The sequence below is a fragment of the Ambystoma mexicanum genome, chromosome 2p (assembly GCF_040938575.1).
Source record: "Ambystoma mexicanum isolate Mex_15411 chromosome 2p, UKY_AmexF1_1, whole genome shotgun sequence".
NCBI classification, from domain to species: Eukaryota; Metazoa; Chordata; class Amphibia; order Caudata; family Ambystomatidae; genus Ambystoma; species Ambystoma mexicanum.
Window position 1 is genome coordinate 238,731,336 of NC_090923.1, and position 16,282 is coordinate 238,747,617.

At 44.2% G+C, this 16,282-nt stretch overlaps 1 protein-coding gene across 1 annotated transcript in view; it reads left to right on the forward strand.

The window, feature by feature from the left end:
* Nucleotides 1-16,282, forward strand: part of IL5RA (interleukin 5 receptor subunit alpha) — a 304,412-nt gene that overhangs the window by 242,095 nt on the left and 46,035 nt on the right. Inside the window, exon 7 of the mRNA XM_069646215.1 lies at nucleotides 1,578-1,716. Coding sequence (XP_069502316.1) covers nucleotides 1,578-1,716 — 139 coding nt within the window. The remainder of the gene's footprint in view (nucleotides 1-1,577; nucleotides 1,717-16,282) is intronic.

The following is a 16,282-nucleotide window of genomic DNA, read 5'->3' on the forward strand; positions in this document are numbered from 1 at the left end:
CCTTATTTCTTCATCTGATAGTTGCCTTCTATCTGTATTGATTGCACTTTAGAAAAGGAGGCGGATGTGCCTCTGTCATCTGACTTCCCGTAAAGCTTTGGTAAATTCACCTATAAAATGGGCTCAAAATAACATACTAAAGAAAACTAGAACTCAAACATCGGATGAAGCCTAAGTTTGATCCATCCAGATGAAACAGTAGAGGAGCGCCTCCTACCAAGATGATTGCATTTTTTAAAAGGACAAGAAACACTTCAGAACCAAACCCAATAAGAACACACGACCCAGACCAAAATGGCCCCAAACTAAAGAGCAAAGCCTTGATAAAGCACATGATTGCACAAAACAGGTCACTTGTATTTCTTTGTACCATTACTGTACATTTTGTCAAATCCTCACTTGATAAAGCAATGTTTTATGCACCATAGTTACATCGAGTAGTATTCGGTACTGTTGAATGTAATGCATGACAATGGCCCTCATTACAACACCGGCGGTAACCAATGGCGCTATTAGCACCATGGTTGCTGCCGGCATTTTAACGAGTCCGCCATGGTGCAATGGGGAATTACCACCCCATTCCAAGGTTGGCATGGCGGTAATTCCCCATGAACCATTGGCCCTTCCCCATTCCCATTTTTGTCCCATAGGTCTCAATGGGAATGGGGAAGGCGGTAATTGCGGTACTGTAAATTGCGGTACCGTAATTACCTTCAAGGTCCCTTTGCGAGTCCCTACTTTAACGGCTGGTCCAGACCAGCCGTTAAGGTTGGGAGCCGCAAAGGGACCTCATAATTAGGCGCTAAGGGGTTAACGGCGCCGTTAACCCCTTAGCGCCAGGGTCGTAATGAGGCCCAATGTATTTTCAGTAAGTATGCCCTGAACAAAATAACTCTGAGAAAATTCATATTCCAAAAGAAGGGGCCAGGAGCTCGGACATGCATTCTCCTGAGCCCTAGGCTTTTCCTCAGTGACCTTTGAGACTAAGGAAGCTGTCTCTATTTGAAACACCGGACAAGCATAGACTCATCACCACACCATAGCTACTACTCTCCTGCCCGCCTCTTGTTTATTGCATTTAGTCATTGGAATGCTAGGCATGGTAAGGGGATTTATGTTTTGTCGGTAACCCTAGACCAATGCAACAATCCCCTGGCGTCTGACACATAGGTCCTGATTTACAACAATGGCGCTATCCCATTGAAAAACACATTTTAAATCAAGTCTATAGCCTTTTCTAGCATTCTGGAACCAGTGCCTCTGTATCACAGGGTCTTTGGCTTTCCCTTGTTAGAACAGGCATTTGACTGGTCTCTGTTTTGCGGTCTGATAATTTGACTTTGGTTTGCTGTGTCATTGATCTCTTATTGTTTTTCTCTGTTGTTTGATTTGTTTTATCGTTGACATGCTTATATTTGGCTCTGATGTTTACATTTATTTTTTGTGGTTTGTCATTGACAAGCCTTGGTTGACTTGCTTCTCTTTCTTTGTTTTGCTGACTTACATTTGGTTTCTAGTGACATTTACTTTCACCATGTGATTCTAACAACAGCCCTCCTCCATCTCCCCTTTCCTAGGTAAAACCTTCAGATAATAATCGAACAAACATTTTCAGGAATGTGAGGAGCAGACATTCTGTTCAAGTCAGAGCCAAGGGACGAGATGCCTGCAGAGACAACCCCAGCTGGAGTGAATGGAGTGAGCCGGCATTCACAGGTAAGCAACCTTACATCCTTCCCAAGAAATGTCTCTGTCATAGAACTATCCTTTACGGGCACTGTGTTCGATAGTGAAGCAACAGTCTGTATCATTATGCCTTCAAAAGAAAGGAAGTGGGACATTAAGAGAAGAGGTAGAACGTCTTGATGATGTGTGGACGTAAAGATACAACTCTTCATCCATACCACATACCTTGCAAAACAATAATAATAATAATAATAATAATAATAATAATAATAATAATAATAATAATAATAATAATAATAATGTGGTGGTTTATCTAGCTCCTCATGCCACATTCTTCCAGCTTCTAAGTGCTGCAATAATATGTGACACTATTATAACTCACTGGTGGGACTCATTCTGCCAACACAGCTCCCTTTAGAAATAAGCTGGGAGCGAAAGACATGATACACTCATGTCTGCTTAACACAGGAACAATAAAAACCTCCTACTTTTACACCAGAAGCTTGTTTTAGATGTATGGTGTTTCCATTTTCTTTTGCAGAGTATACATCACACAAGTGGTCTCTTGGTAGTGTAGCAACAAACGTTATCCGGGGGAACTAGAGAAGCTGAGAAAAAACGTACATCTTATAACACCCAAAAGGGACATACCTATCTACACATCATTCAATTATTACACAGAATTAGCTCAATTGCGACTCCTAAAATGGACCAAGACATTCAATCCCCAAGGAGAGATTGGACAAGAAGGGACAGAACACACCTCTATGTTTCCCTAAATCATCCCCCTAGGAGACGGTGGTGGGCCGCTTATCTATGAAAGGATAGAATAGGAAAGCCAGAGTCATTTGCTGTGGACAGAGCCACAGAGGTTGTTAACGAGTCTTGGTCCAAACAGAGTAAATCACACATTCCTACAAGTTAGGGTGTCGTTTTATATATGTACACCTTTGCCCTATATCCAAGGCCATAGGACATACAACCATGTATTTTAGAAAACAGAGAAAAGAGGTGTGTAGATGTCTCAGGGACAGTATTCAAAAGTGTATTCCCTGTGTATCATAACACACTATTCATTTAAAAGAATGTGCTAACCAAAGTGTATTTGATTCAAGGCACAGTATCTATGAAGACATAGTGAAATCAGAGAGATCTCTTTCTCTCCGAAAAGGCAATCAGGTTTGTGTTACTAGGAGACTGATTCCCCAGACTGTGATTGTCGACTGGTTTCAATGACCTATCGTCATAATACCCATCTTCAGGACCGTCTTCTAAGCTACTAGTGTTGCCATATCACTAGGAGCAAGTCCAAACATGTTTACTAAATAATTTGGTACTTGCATGTCGCCCTCTTCATTATAGTGGACAAGGCAGTGTACATTGCCTGCACAATGGGCAACTACAGTCAGGACCGTATCCATATCCATGTGGGATGACGAGCATCGCAAGAATGTATGCACCTTCAATGCCTCGTCCACCGGCAACCCCGAGGTTGGACGAGGCATTGAATGTGCGGACGTTTGGCCACTTCCACCCCCCCTCGGGCTCATATCTCTCCTATTCTCAGGAGTCTTCATTGTCTCCCGGTTATCAAGCACATCCGTTTTAAAGCCCTCTGCCTGGTACATCAGGCTTTTTACATTCACGGGGCCGAATATCTGTAGGCCAAATTCAGGTCCTATGTTCCTGTTTGTGTATTACTCTCTGCTTAGGCCTGCTTATTTCTATCCCTATGGTTAAATTCAGCCGGATTGGGGGCGTTCTTTTTCTGGGGCAGCCGCAGGCCTGTGGAACTCTTTACCGCTCCCACTCAGTGCAATGGTTAGCTACTTTGCCTTGCGTAAGGCTCTGAAGACCTTTATTTTTTAGCTCTCTTTCCTCTTGCCCTGCGATTAGCGCAAAGATGTCCCAGGGTGTATGTTGTGCTATATGAATTCTGCTTACATTACATTACACCCAGAGTTGGAGGAATGTGTGGTTTACTCTGTTTGGACCAAGACTCGTTAACAACCTCTGTGGCTCTGTCCACAGCAAATGACCCTTGCTTACTTATTCTATCCTTTCATAGATAAACGGCCCACTACCGTGTGACAGGGGCGGGGGTTTAGGGACAGATAGAGGTGTGTTCTGTCTAATCAGTCTCCTGGGATTGAGTGCCTTGGTCCATTTTAGGAGTCGCAATTGAACTAGAGAAGCGTTCATATTTGGAATCCTGTCATGCTCTGCTCCACCCTACGCCTACAGCCCTACCTCACTTCTCACAATTAATTTGATATAATGTTATGCAAATAGCACTGCCTTTCCACTAAATTGTGGTCTCTTTGCAGTCCCTGACCCATCTTCTTGCTCCAGCAGACAGTTGGCTCTGGGTGCAATAAATGTTCAAGGCCTCACCCCTTTGAAATTAGTGTGTCTTTGGAGGGATTCATCCAGGTAGGTTGGCAAAGAGGCTGCATAGGCTGGGGTGGGTGAAAATGGCAAAACTCCTCTGCTGAGAAATTGGCAAACTCTGGAAAATGTAACCAGCAGGGCTATATTACACATTTCAGATGTTTTCCTGGCCAAAAGTTTGCTCTTTGCCCTAATTCCCCAATGCCCTAATTCCAGGACATTTTGTCTAATTAGGGGGCCACAACATGTTTCGGTCCCTTAATTGATTAAAATTGTAGGGCCAAAAATTACTTTTCGGGCAAAAATACCCTAAACTACTGGAAAAAATTGCTTTGCCAGCTAAGCGAAATTGGAGGTGAATTTCACCAATTTCGTTTCTCTTAGCCTCTTCAATGAGCTCAGCCGGCACTCCAAATTGACTCCCACACTTCAACCAAGATGGTAGCTGTGAGCAGCATTCCTGTCTGACACAATCGTTAAGCTATGTATTAAACAGTACTTTTAATGCTTAGCTGCCCATTTAACCTGTGTTGTAGTGAGTAGGCGTCTACTCAGCCTGTTCTTTAGTCATTACTGTCTTATTTAAACTGTACTTAACTCGATTTTTGGTCGCTAATGGTCTAATCTGTATTTTGGTCGATAGTGGCCTATTTACCGGCCTATTTAACATGCACTTAAGCTGTGTTTTTGGTAGGTACTGGCCTGTTCAGCCTGTACTTAACCTGTATTATGGTCACTGCCAGCCTATTTAACATGTGCTTAACCTGTACTTAACCAGTACTGTATTCTGGGTGCTACCGGCCAATAAGCAGGCCACCAAGGTTATCCTTACCCTCTGTCAAATGAGAAAGTATATCGTGCCTCCTATTACAATAAATATATGTATATTGGCCTACGCCAAGCTGCTAACAAGTCGCTTGCGAAGAAATCCGTGGTGCAAGGTCCTGACCTTAAAATCAATGCAAGCCGCCATTTTAGGTCAATCCGCCATTTTAGGTTTGCTTTGTAAAGTCACCCGGCGAGTTAAAATGGTGGACGATGTCATTCCGAAATACAACATGGCTGTCTTGACCTCTGTATGTAGCTAATATATAACTTGCCTGCAGGACACTTGTTGAGGTTGTGAACTGAGACCTTGTCCTTCGTTGACCTGTGTATAAAGGATTACTTGTGCAATCAAACTAATCCGCGAGCATATGTTAAGAAAAATGTATTCAAATACTGAACATAGAACACTTGTTTAAACTACATTGTATTAAAGTTTGAGAAGACCTGCATGGGGAATCCCAGAATACACAGTTGCCATATGGGCTTATTGATATATGTATTAAAAGCAAACCAGTTACATGTGGATGTGCAAAACTCGGCATGAACCCTAGATTGGTGATGTATTAGCGGAATATTAATCCGTAGTAGGGCTGCACATTGTGCTCATGAAGAGTATAAAAGACCAATGCATTCTAATATACAGCGTCTCTCACTGAACACACTGAACCACGCTGGAGTTTGTTGTGTTGCACGGAGGGCCGATAGCTATCTGATTTTGCTCTGTTCTTCGTAACTAGATTCAGTATAAAATAAAGTACTTTGTATGTTCCTTTGTAACCCGTGGTCGGTGTATTTCCTTTTGGGGTACTCAGCCTCGATATTTAGATTTTGTTTTCATACTTATATGCTTTGGCTCATGCGTCCTCCAATCTCCACTCTTCCTGTCATCCACAACTCACCATGGTCCAACCTATTCTCCTTTCCCTCCTCCATGTTTTTTTATCTCCCTCTCGCACAGGGTTTCCACCTTCCCCCGCCACACTCACAACCCCTCTCTCTTGCTAGCCCAACCCTCCCCTCCCCCACTGAAAGGCACCCTGGTGCTCCTTTACCTCATGCACTACCCACTCCAACCTCATTTACCACAATCATCACACATTATCTCATCTACTGATTTCACTTGGACACAATTGCTTCCCGAATCAACGTCTGCACTTAATAAATATTATAATAATACTAATAATACTAATACTAATAATAATAATAATAATAATACTAATAATAATGCTCTTATTTCCTCTGACACACCCAAACCCTCTATAAAAAACCTCATTTATTACTGACTACTGAGCTCTTTTGCTCCTATTACTTCATACTCTGTGATGGCCATTACTGAAAGCATGATCTCTCCCCATGACATTGAAGCTCTTGCCACACTACATACTGGATTTCCCACCTTTTCCCACCCCCTGACTCTCGAAGAACGGTTCTGGTGTTGGTCTAATGATCAGCACGATCACACCATCAGCGCCTCATCGCGCTCCTCTGACTTTAAGCCCTCCTTTTTTTACCCCTCCTTCTCTACTGCCCAGGGGTCTCTGATCTTGTCCTACTACTTCAGCCTTTAGCAGCTAATGTCATAATGGGCGATGTTAACCTGCACACCGACACTAAGGTGTATCAACTCTAGCTTGACTCCACTCTCTCTGACCATTCTCTGGTTCACCTACATTACCCTTCCAACTTATGCCCATGGTAACTCCCTTAATGACAAGTTCCTATCCTCCTCCATCCACTCCTCTGCCCTCTCTATTGACCCATCGACTCCTCCCACTCTGATCACTCCCTTATTTAATTTATCATCTCTTTACAACCATTTTACTATCTCTGAAAAGTAAGAATTAAGGAAAGGCACCGACGCAGTGTGAATAGAGGTTGGCGACCAAGTCGTGATCAAATGCCCTGACGTCTTAGGAAAGAGACGAAAAAGGTCCCATCCGCTACAAGTAGTAGACAAATGAAACCAGGCATTGAAGCATTGAAGCAACGGATGGCAGGATGTGGAATACTGGTAGAATGTTTAGGTGCGATATGGCCACACAGTCAAGTGTGGGACCTCAAAGTATTTGACAGCAATGAGGACAAGCTCAACAGGTCTCTTCATTGTCTCAGGAGGATAGATCAGGGGCAATGTGCTCGCCTTGGAAGCATACCAACACAGAGCACCATAGGTTCAATCCCCGGGTCCGCGCTCAGAAACCTCTGGGTATTAAGCCATTATAAATAACCTATCATATACTATCAGGCCAGATTGGCCAACAGATTCAAAATACCAGGTTATTACATAGGACTCAACCAAGTTTGATTATAATTTAAAAGGGATATTTGGAACACCTGCTTATCATAGCCAGTGGGAGTGGAATGCAGAATATACATATGTTATGACACCTGGCATACAATTCTAGCCTTCAGAATGTGCGCCCTTCGAAGCACAGGCTATTAGACTAACAGAGGAGGCAGCTGGCTGATGAAATAGCTGCAAAGTCATCTCACAATAAAACTGATGGTGACATGCTCCTAATTCCTGACATAAAACAGCATTTTCTAACATCTTAATTCTTAAATATATCTCTTCTAGTCATTTTGACCTTTCTTCATTCCATGTTCCACCTTTCCATTCAAATTCTATTTTAGTTTTCCTTGTAATTCTTTTTTTTCATTCCGCCAGGTATCCTATAATATTAGTTCTGGGGCAAACATATTGTTAGAAATGTTTCTCGCAGAACATGTTACCCTGTATTTATTTTTTTCAAAAATACATCGTCATTGGGACACATTACGATTCTGTGCACATGGAATAACCTTACTCAATTCGGACTGATTCACAAAGATAAGTAAGCGCTGGCTCAGATCAGTGGATGCGGGCGACTTCTCTGTTCTGCAGCTGCTGCATTATACCTGGTTCATAACATCTAATGCCGGGAGGTTGGAAGAGCAACCACTGGCTTAAGCTGAATGGGGACACAACGGAAGTACTGGTAACTGGCCCCCCTTCTGCTATTTCTCTTTGGACCCCAGCCTTTTGGTCCTTAGCTCTTGGCTCCCTCCCTACTCCACCCCTGTGGTCAAGGATCTGGGCTTTAAGATATCTGCTTCCTTATCGACCGAAGCCCAGGTTAGTGCCATCTGCCAATCAGGGCATGTTCAGCTGAAGGTGTTGCTCAAGGTTCTGTATTTTCTTCTGCCACATTTACATGCTTCTGTTGTTGCCTCGCTTGTCCTCAGTACCATTATTTACTGTAACTTCCTATTTTTAGCCCAACCAATGTATTTGATTCGACATCAGCAATTTCTTCAGAATCTGGCGGCTAAAGTCTGACTCAATCCCCCTTTGGAATTCATATCTCGCTTGTTCTTCGTCTTCTGCGTTGTCTTCCAGTAATCTAAACAGATTCAATGTAAGTCCTTGTGCACAGTCCACTGCACATTTTATGGGATTGGTGCAGAATACCTCCAAACTAAATTCCGTCCATATGTTCCCTGCTGTCCAGTTTTATCTCAGGATGCTCACCTTATCCAAGTTCCATGTTTTAGATTGTCTCGGATTGGTGGTCGGGCCTCCTCAGTGGCCACTGCTAACCTTTGGAATTCTCTTCTGCTATTTAGAACCATCTTCTGTTTCGGCACGCCCTAAAAACCTTTTGTTTTTACGACTGGGACTGTCTGGCCCTGGCTGCCTCTCCTGTTAGTTTTAGCGCCAAGTTCCCTCCAGACGAATGCTGCGCTTTTCAAATTGGGATAACATACCATAAGGTTAACATTCAAATGTGACTCACAAAGGTGTGCTCATGCGCAACCCAGGTGTACTCAGGTGAATCAGGTATGCGATGGCAGGAGCAAGTCTGAAGAACTCAAGGGCATCTCCCGATTTGCTCTAGTGCATCAGTCCCTTAGGTTCCTGCAGAGGGTTGTCTCATGCACATGTTCCAATATGGTGCACAATGAACCCGCCATACATGAAATGGAGAAATAATGGAACCAGACGTCCATGTCTGGGGCCAGCAATACCCACTCGGGTATGTCATACTCACCCAAGGCAATCTCTAGTCATACGAGACCGGTCTTAATCACATGTGGAACACATTATTTCAATGAGGCGGCGCTACCCACAAGATACGTCTATTGCCCTATTTTAGCCAGCTGGACTTACCCCTTTGCCCTTCTTTTTCACATAGAACGGACTTATGCAGGATAAGACCACGCACATACCTGGCTCAGCCTTATTTAAAAGGAAACCATGTGCACTGCATTCACATTGATAAAGACGTGTTGTCATGAGACTAGAGTTCGCCAAATTGAACCAACTTTATCCACGTGCAACAGGAATATTCACATGGAAGAGCCTCTCTTAAATGAGAGCAGCTTCCCACGAGACCAGATTTAAACATAGGTTTAGAAGCACCCACTGGAGACACAGACAATTCAACTTGACTAAAATGCACCAGCCTCAGTCACATGAGCCTAAACTCACAGGGAACCAGCCTGGAAACATGAAATCACTCCACATGGAGCCAACCTCACAGATGCCAAAACATACATGCCCTCGTAAAACCAATGTTTCATAGATTGGTTCTGAATTAACCATATGAGCCCCCATTACATATATGGGATTAGATTTACGCACATGGGGCCACAGGTCGCCCACAGTAGGCTATAGATACCCAGATGCCTGGCTATCCGTGCACAGATGGGTCAGAGTTACTAATGTGACACCAGATAAAGACAGACTTACTTCTATGGGATCGCTCTTGGTGGTACTGGACCACACAATCCCTCCAGGTAAAAATGGCCTGAGAAGTGGGTCGCTAGTGGTACAACAGAGGAGCTCATGTGCATTGTGTCGTAAAGTGAATGGAAGGCGTAAAAGCTTTGAGTAAGGCTTTAGTCCCTATATTCATGCCATGCCACATTTTCATTCATTTGTATGGCAGAGAGAAGGGGCAAAACACAATTTGTGTTTCTGCCACCTCCTTTCTCTCCGGCATAAATGCTGGAGATCCCTATGCAGGCAGCCCCTATAGAATCCATTGTAAAGCTGCTTCCCATGCTCACATGCTGGCCAGGGTTTAATTGTAATTGTGAAAACAGCTTACCATGGTAAGCAGTGTTCACAATTGAAATTAAACTCTGCCTGACATGCGAGCATGTTGGGCAGTGTTTCATTGTAATTGTGTGAGCGGCTTGCCATGGGAGCATGGCATATAGCGCTCACAATTAAAAGTAAATGCTGCCTGCATTCAAGCATTTCAGGCAGCATTTATTCACTTTACACAGTGGAGTGCAAAAGTGCATAGTGAAAGGCGGCATACAGATGTGTACGCTGTCTTTTGCACTGCACATTTGCACTCCGCTGTGTAATTGAATTCTTTATTTGTATAGCGCAATGGACCCTCAGGTAACTTGGCTCATTGCTTAGTGTACACGACATAGTTACAGTTATGCAGACAAGGTGATAAATGCAAAATACAGTATAAAAATAGGAGATTTACAGTAAATTATAGTACAGTAAACAAAAGATTTACAACAGGATTATGGTACATGAGCAAATACATTACAGGCTAAAAAGAGGCTGTATGCAGTGAAGACCAAATACAAAGTTTAATGATTGCCTTGAGAAGTGAGCCAACTTTTCGCCCGAGTCCTGAAAAGCGGGAAAGAGGCTTCAGTCCTTAATCTTGTGGGAAGAGAGTTCCACAATTTGGAGGCTAGGACTGGGAAGCTACTGCCTCCAGATTTTTGCAGGTTGAATCTTGGGACTGTGAGGCAGCTCTGGTAGGTCTGACTATTTGATTTCTGGTAAATCTGTCAGACAGATAATTAGGTGCAGAATTCGAGAGGCATTTGTGGGTAAGTGTGAGAGTTTTAAAGGTAATTTTTATTCCTAACCGCAAGCCAGCCGCCTTTGCGTCTAGCTTCTGAAATGTGGTGTGATCTAGGTATTTTATGGGCAGATCTCAACACATCATTTTGCAATACTTGAAGTTTGTTCAAGTTTCGCTGGTTTGTGCCTAAGTAAAGTGCGTTACAATAATCCAGCTTGGATAAGATAAGTGCCCTGGCTAACGTGGAGCTGCTTGTTGTTGGGAGAAAGGCCTGCTGGCATTTATAAGCTTGCATGTGTATGATGTAGCAGATGCAGGTGCATTTACTTGTTTAGTCAGAGTTAGAGTCGAATCAAGATAGAAGCCTAATGTCTTGGCTTCCTTAGATACTGGGATGTTATTACCGTCAATGATAAAGGATTTATATCTAGAGTTGTGTTTGTTCAGTTTGGCTTGGGAGCCTAAATGGAGAAGTTCAGTCTTCTCAAGATTCAGACAGAGGCCGTGTGTGGCCATCCATGCCTGAATGATGAGATATATTTTATTTAGGATTTTTAAATCTTGATCGTAGTTCCCTGTGATGGGCAGGAGGACCTGGGTGTCATCTGAATAGTTAGTGTAGGTGACACCCAGGTGATCCAGATCATCAAACAAAGCATTAGAAAAAATATTATACAACATGGGGGATACACAGGACCTCTGAGGGACTCCACAGGTTGCTGGTGCTGGATCCGCCGAGGCTGTGGGGGAGAAGACTCGCACTGATCTATTGTCAAGGAGTTATTGAATCCAAGACGTAGCTTTGTTCGAGAAGAGGGCTGCAGAGATAAGATTGTTACATAGAATTTCATGGTTTAGAGGTCAAACATGGCTAAGTCAAGCAGCAGAAAGAGTGATAAATTGCCTTTGTCTTTTCGGTCCTCTACTTGAGTTTTAGGTTCGATAGAGCGGTTTCAGTGCCACATCTAGGCCTGAAACCGTGTAAATAAAGAAAATATGGAGGCACAAATGTACTAGGTCCCCGCTGCCAAATTACATATAGGAGCAACATGAGTTCCAGAGTGTGGGCAAGTGCATATTGCAGACAAATTTGCAAATCAGATGTCAGTGAGCATCTCATGTTTGCTCCTGCTGCCTCATACCTAATTTACAGATGCAAAACTGGAGGCAATTTTTCGGATAAGCCCTTTAGTGCATTCATGTACATCACATTTTGACAAGATCCAGACATCTCCACATTTGCCCTAGAATTAGGCTTTGTGAACCAGGGATAATGGAGCCGATACAAATCCGAGATGCTCACGGTCAGTTCCTGATTTGCTCCAGTACAAATCTTTCAAAATCAAGCCAACACCATATCAAAAAAACACCTGTTGTTAGAGCTCCATAAGAGAAAGGACTTAATGCTGCTTGGTCCTATATAAATTGTCAAAATAAAAGCATGTCAAGCCCGTAGACTGTGTAAAAGTTAACACTTTGTACGTAAGTTTTTGTATTTTACGACCTCAGCCTGCAGTCAGTTAAATAAAAGAAAATTGTATTTGAACCATTAGGCAGTGCGCTAGCGGGTTGCTCTTAGTTTATCCTGTGTTCCCTTTTCTTATCTCAGCCAAGATCGGTGTCCACACCTCGTTCTTTACCTCGGCAGCCATTATGAAAGCCTCTCTGCTGTATTTCAGTTTGTGTTTGTTCACATCTACCGTGTTTTGCAATGAATATTTCATATGAGTTTCACAGCTTCCCGGTTTATTGTTTTTACTTTTTCTTAGTCTCTATTTACGTATATATTTTTTTAAAGTGCCATCATCGGAGGCGTAGAAGACACTGAAATATTGGGGTGTTGGAGGGGAAAAGACATAGCCTGGAGTGGGGAACTTGCATAAGGATTTTCTAGACAAAAAGAAACCCGTTTCAGTGCTTTAGCAAATGTTATATCTTATTTCGCACTATTTTATATTAGCAAGGAACGTACATGTCTACTTTATCCGTGTTATATGGGTGCCATTTTGAGGGGGGCTTTTGACATGCTTTTCCTATCTAAACTGCTCTAATTTACTTCAGAGGATAAACGGGGTTCTCCTTCAGTGGGTGGATTAAAAAGTGACTGGGGCCACCACCAAAAGCCAGGGGCGTGTGTATCCTGTTGTCCTTTTCCATTGAATATTGCCACAAAACACCGCCATGATTTGCTGTACATGAGGGGTAAGGCGTGGTGGGTGGCAGGGTGTTAGATGGGGGCCAGAGCAGTCAAACAACCCATCCAAAACGACCGCTGTGAAAACTGCATGTTTAAATTGCAAATGTGCAGTCGCTGCAAAAACACATGGATCCTAAATTGCACAATATTATGTCATGTGCATAAAATACGGTTGTACTTGCGCACTGAGAAATGACTCGGTCCTATATATTACATTGGCCTCTATAAGGACATGTCACAAGATTAATAGGACCTTCTGCAAAAAAGGCACCCACCAGCGTCAAAGACTGAAATGTGTGGAATCAAATCTGGTTGTAGGGTCTTTGATTTACATTATACAGGGCATCTGTCCAGCAGTGTGCCTGTAGTGTGACTCGAGTCACTCACTTTATCGTTACCCTAACTACTGCTTCTGCTGTAGAGCAGCAGCAGCTGGTGATGCGGTGGCAGCGCCTTGGGCGCCTGTCAGGGAAAGTTGTTACATTTAAAATGTATGATTGACAGACACACACAATACAACATCAGTGAATTTCAAGCATCCAAAGCAGGCTGCATCAATACTTAGCTTCAGGTCTTCGCATTACACAGTTGCTGGGATTGCAGTTGCAACATAGACTGTCCGTATTTGCCATGGCAGGTCTGTGGACCTATTTGAGTCAGTGTCTGAGCTGTTGAAAATGTAGTGCATGGCAAACGAACATCCCCAGCCATCCTTCAAGTGGGGGAACATTTCAAATGAAAAGCGTGAAATGCCCTGATGCCAGTGGCAACTCTGATCTCTCTCTCTCTCTTCAGTGCAACACTGCATTCTCAGGATTAGATCAGACACCAGAATCCCAGGCAGCGCCATCTTGTCACGCCACTTACTTGGGTAGAGAGGCGGGGTAACCGGCCCAGCAGGCCCCAACATGGAGGGTCTTCCCTCCGTGGTGCTTGTTGCGGCCGCGTTCGGTACCGATCGCTGGCTTCCTGGGTGCAGCCATGTTCAGGGGTCTGCACATGCACAGATTTCCGTGTCCCACCTTCTGCATCGTTTGGGTCCCAGACCCTTATTAGGGCCTCATTTCCTGTTCACAACAGTGAACCGCGTCTCAATGCTTTCAGTTAATTGATTGTGGATTTTCTCTGAATACTTCCGGATCCTTGGTTCTTCAGTGTTCCTGTTTCTGCCTCCGTGGTGCTGCCTTCTTTTTCTGCCTGGTCTCTTGGTCTGTCCGTGGGTGTCTGTTCCCGGCCTGAGTCCTACCCTGGTCTCCTGGTTGGTCCTTGGGTCCAGTTCTCTGTACTGGGTTCTCGTGGGGCTCTCTTCCTTTCTGGACCCCCACTTTCCAGACCACTTCACCCTAGTTCCCTGCCTCCTAGTCTGCCTGCCTTCTAAGCCCCTTTTCCCCATTTCTTGTTACTGGGGACCTCAGCGTCTTGTTATTGCCTTGCCTAGCTTCTCCATTTGGCACCCTGCCTCTTGTGACCAGCGCCTTGCCTCTAGTGACCAGCGCCCTGCCTTCTGAGACCAGCGCTCTGCACCTACGTGGTACCAAGCTATTCTACTGGACATCGTGTGGTCTTCCCTGCCAGTCCTGACTTCACGCTAATCAGGAAAGTGTCTTTCTGTGGCGTTGGGAGCTTGTCCACCCCCTACCTGTTAAATCCCCAGGAGGGTGTTGGATTGGTACCCCGCGTTACTACTTCTTCGCTTCAGCATTTGTTGGCAGACTGGTTACCTCTTCACTTCAATCAGCAGAAACATTGTGTACGGCAAATGGTGGTTCAAGGGGGTGGAGCTGCTCCTCTGGCCGAGAGTGCCATGGGAAACACTTCCCCCTTAAAATTTGACGGTGATCTTAGACGAGTGGCTGAATTCGGCAATCACTGTAAAATCCACTTTCTTTTTAGACCCACTCATTTCTGTCAGGACAAGGCCAAGATGGGACACATCTTTGGCAATTTGAAAGTTAACGCGCTTGCTTGGGATGCTCCTATAGTTTCAGCAAATAGCCCCTTCTTAAACGACTTCACAGCATTGGAAAAGGTGTTTTTACATGTTTTCAAATCCCCAAATCTGGCCTGCACAGCTCGAAACCAGTTGATGGACATTCAACGTTCCAGCTACATTATTGTCTTCAAAAGTCGCTTCCAACAATTGGGACTGACTCACAATGACCAGAAGTGACTCAGAAGACCTTTCTCTGTGGAGGCTTGAGAGAGGAGTACAAGGCTGAGCTATTTCACATACCAGAAACAGACACCCTACATACTCGTGGACCAAGTGCTAACTATCGAGAATAGGCTGACAGAAAGAAGAGGAGAAAGGCGTAGAACTGAGTTAACATACCCCAGACCTCCAGTTGCTCCTTTGGGGGTACCGGGTCCTACAGAATCTGGTCCAGAACCTATGCAACTGGGAGAAATAAGGGGCGTTTGTCTAAGACAGAGAAGAAGCAACAGAGAACCCTTTGTGTTTATACAGCGGAGCAGCCGGTGATTATTTGTGATCCTGTCCTCTGTGTCCTCCAAAGAAATTGGAAAACTAACTGTCCTGTCGTGTATGTGGAAGGCAACGACAGACCCTTGTGTTCCAATCCTTCTGAATCCCGTTTCGGTCCTTCAACCTATGCATCCAGTAGACCTGTTGGTTTTTAAAATATGGATTGCTTGGCAGAACAGGTGTGTAGACACTTCAGCCCTTCTCGACTGTGGAGCTTCTGGCAACTACATAGATTCTACTTTTGTGAATAACATCAGCGCCCCGCTAAACCACAAGGAAAGCGCTACAGTGGTGGAAGTTATGGATGGGATCCCGTTATCTTCCAGTCCCATCTGTCAGCACATTGGGACCCTACTCATGTGGATCAACGAACAGCAAGAGAGTATTTCCTTGGATGTTATCAAGTCACCCTCATACCAGATGGTACTGGATTTACCCTGGATGTTGAACCAATATCCCTGCATCAACTGGGAAATGCAAACCCATGTGTTTGCATCCACAGGCTGTACCCAAGACGGCTGTTCTTCTGGTATGTCTCAGACTGCCTCGACTGCTACTCCTTCTTCCTTGGCAGACAAGACGGCTTGTCTCTGTTCCCTAATAACAGTACACCAGGCTTATTCAGATTTTCTCAATGTGTTCGCAGAACCTGGGGATATCCCTCTACCACCTCACAGACATTTCGGCTGTGCCATCAATCTGTTGCCCGATGCTGTGATTCCCCATGGGAAGGTTTATTTGCTATCCCCAACCCAGAAAGAGGTCCTACAAGATTGCATCGAGGACTTCTTCTATCACACCCTCCAAATCTCCAGCACGCTTTCCATTATTTTTTGTGCAAAAGAAGGTGGGAATACTACGCCCATGTGTTGA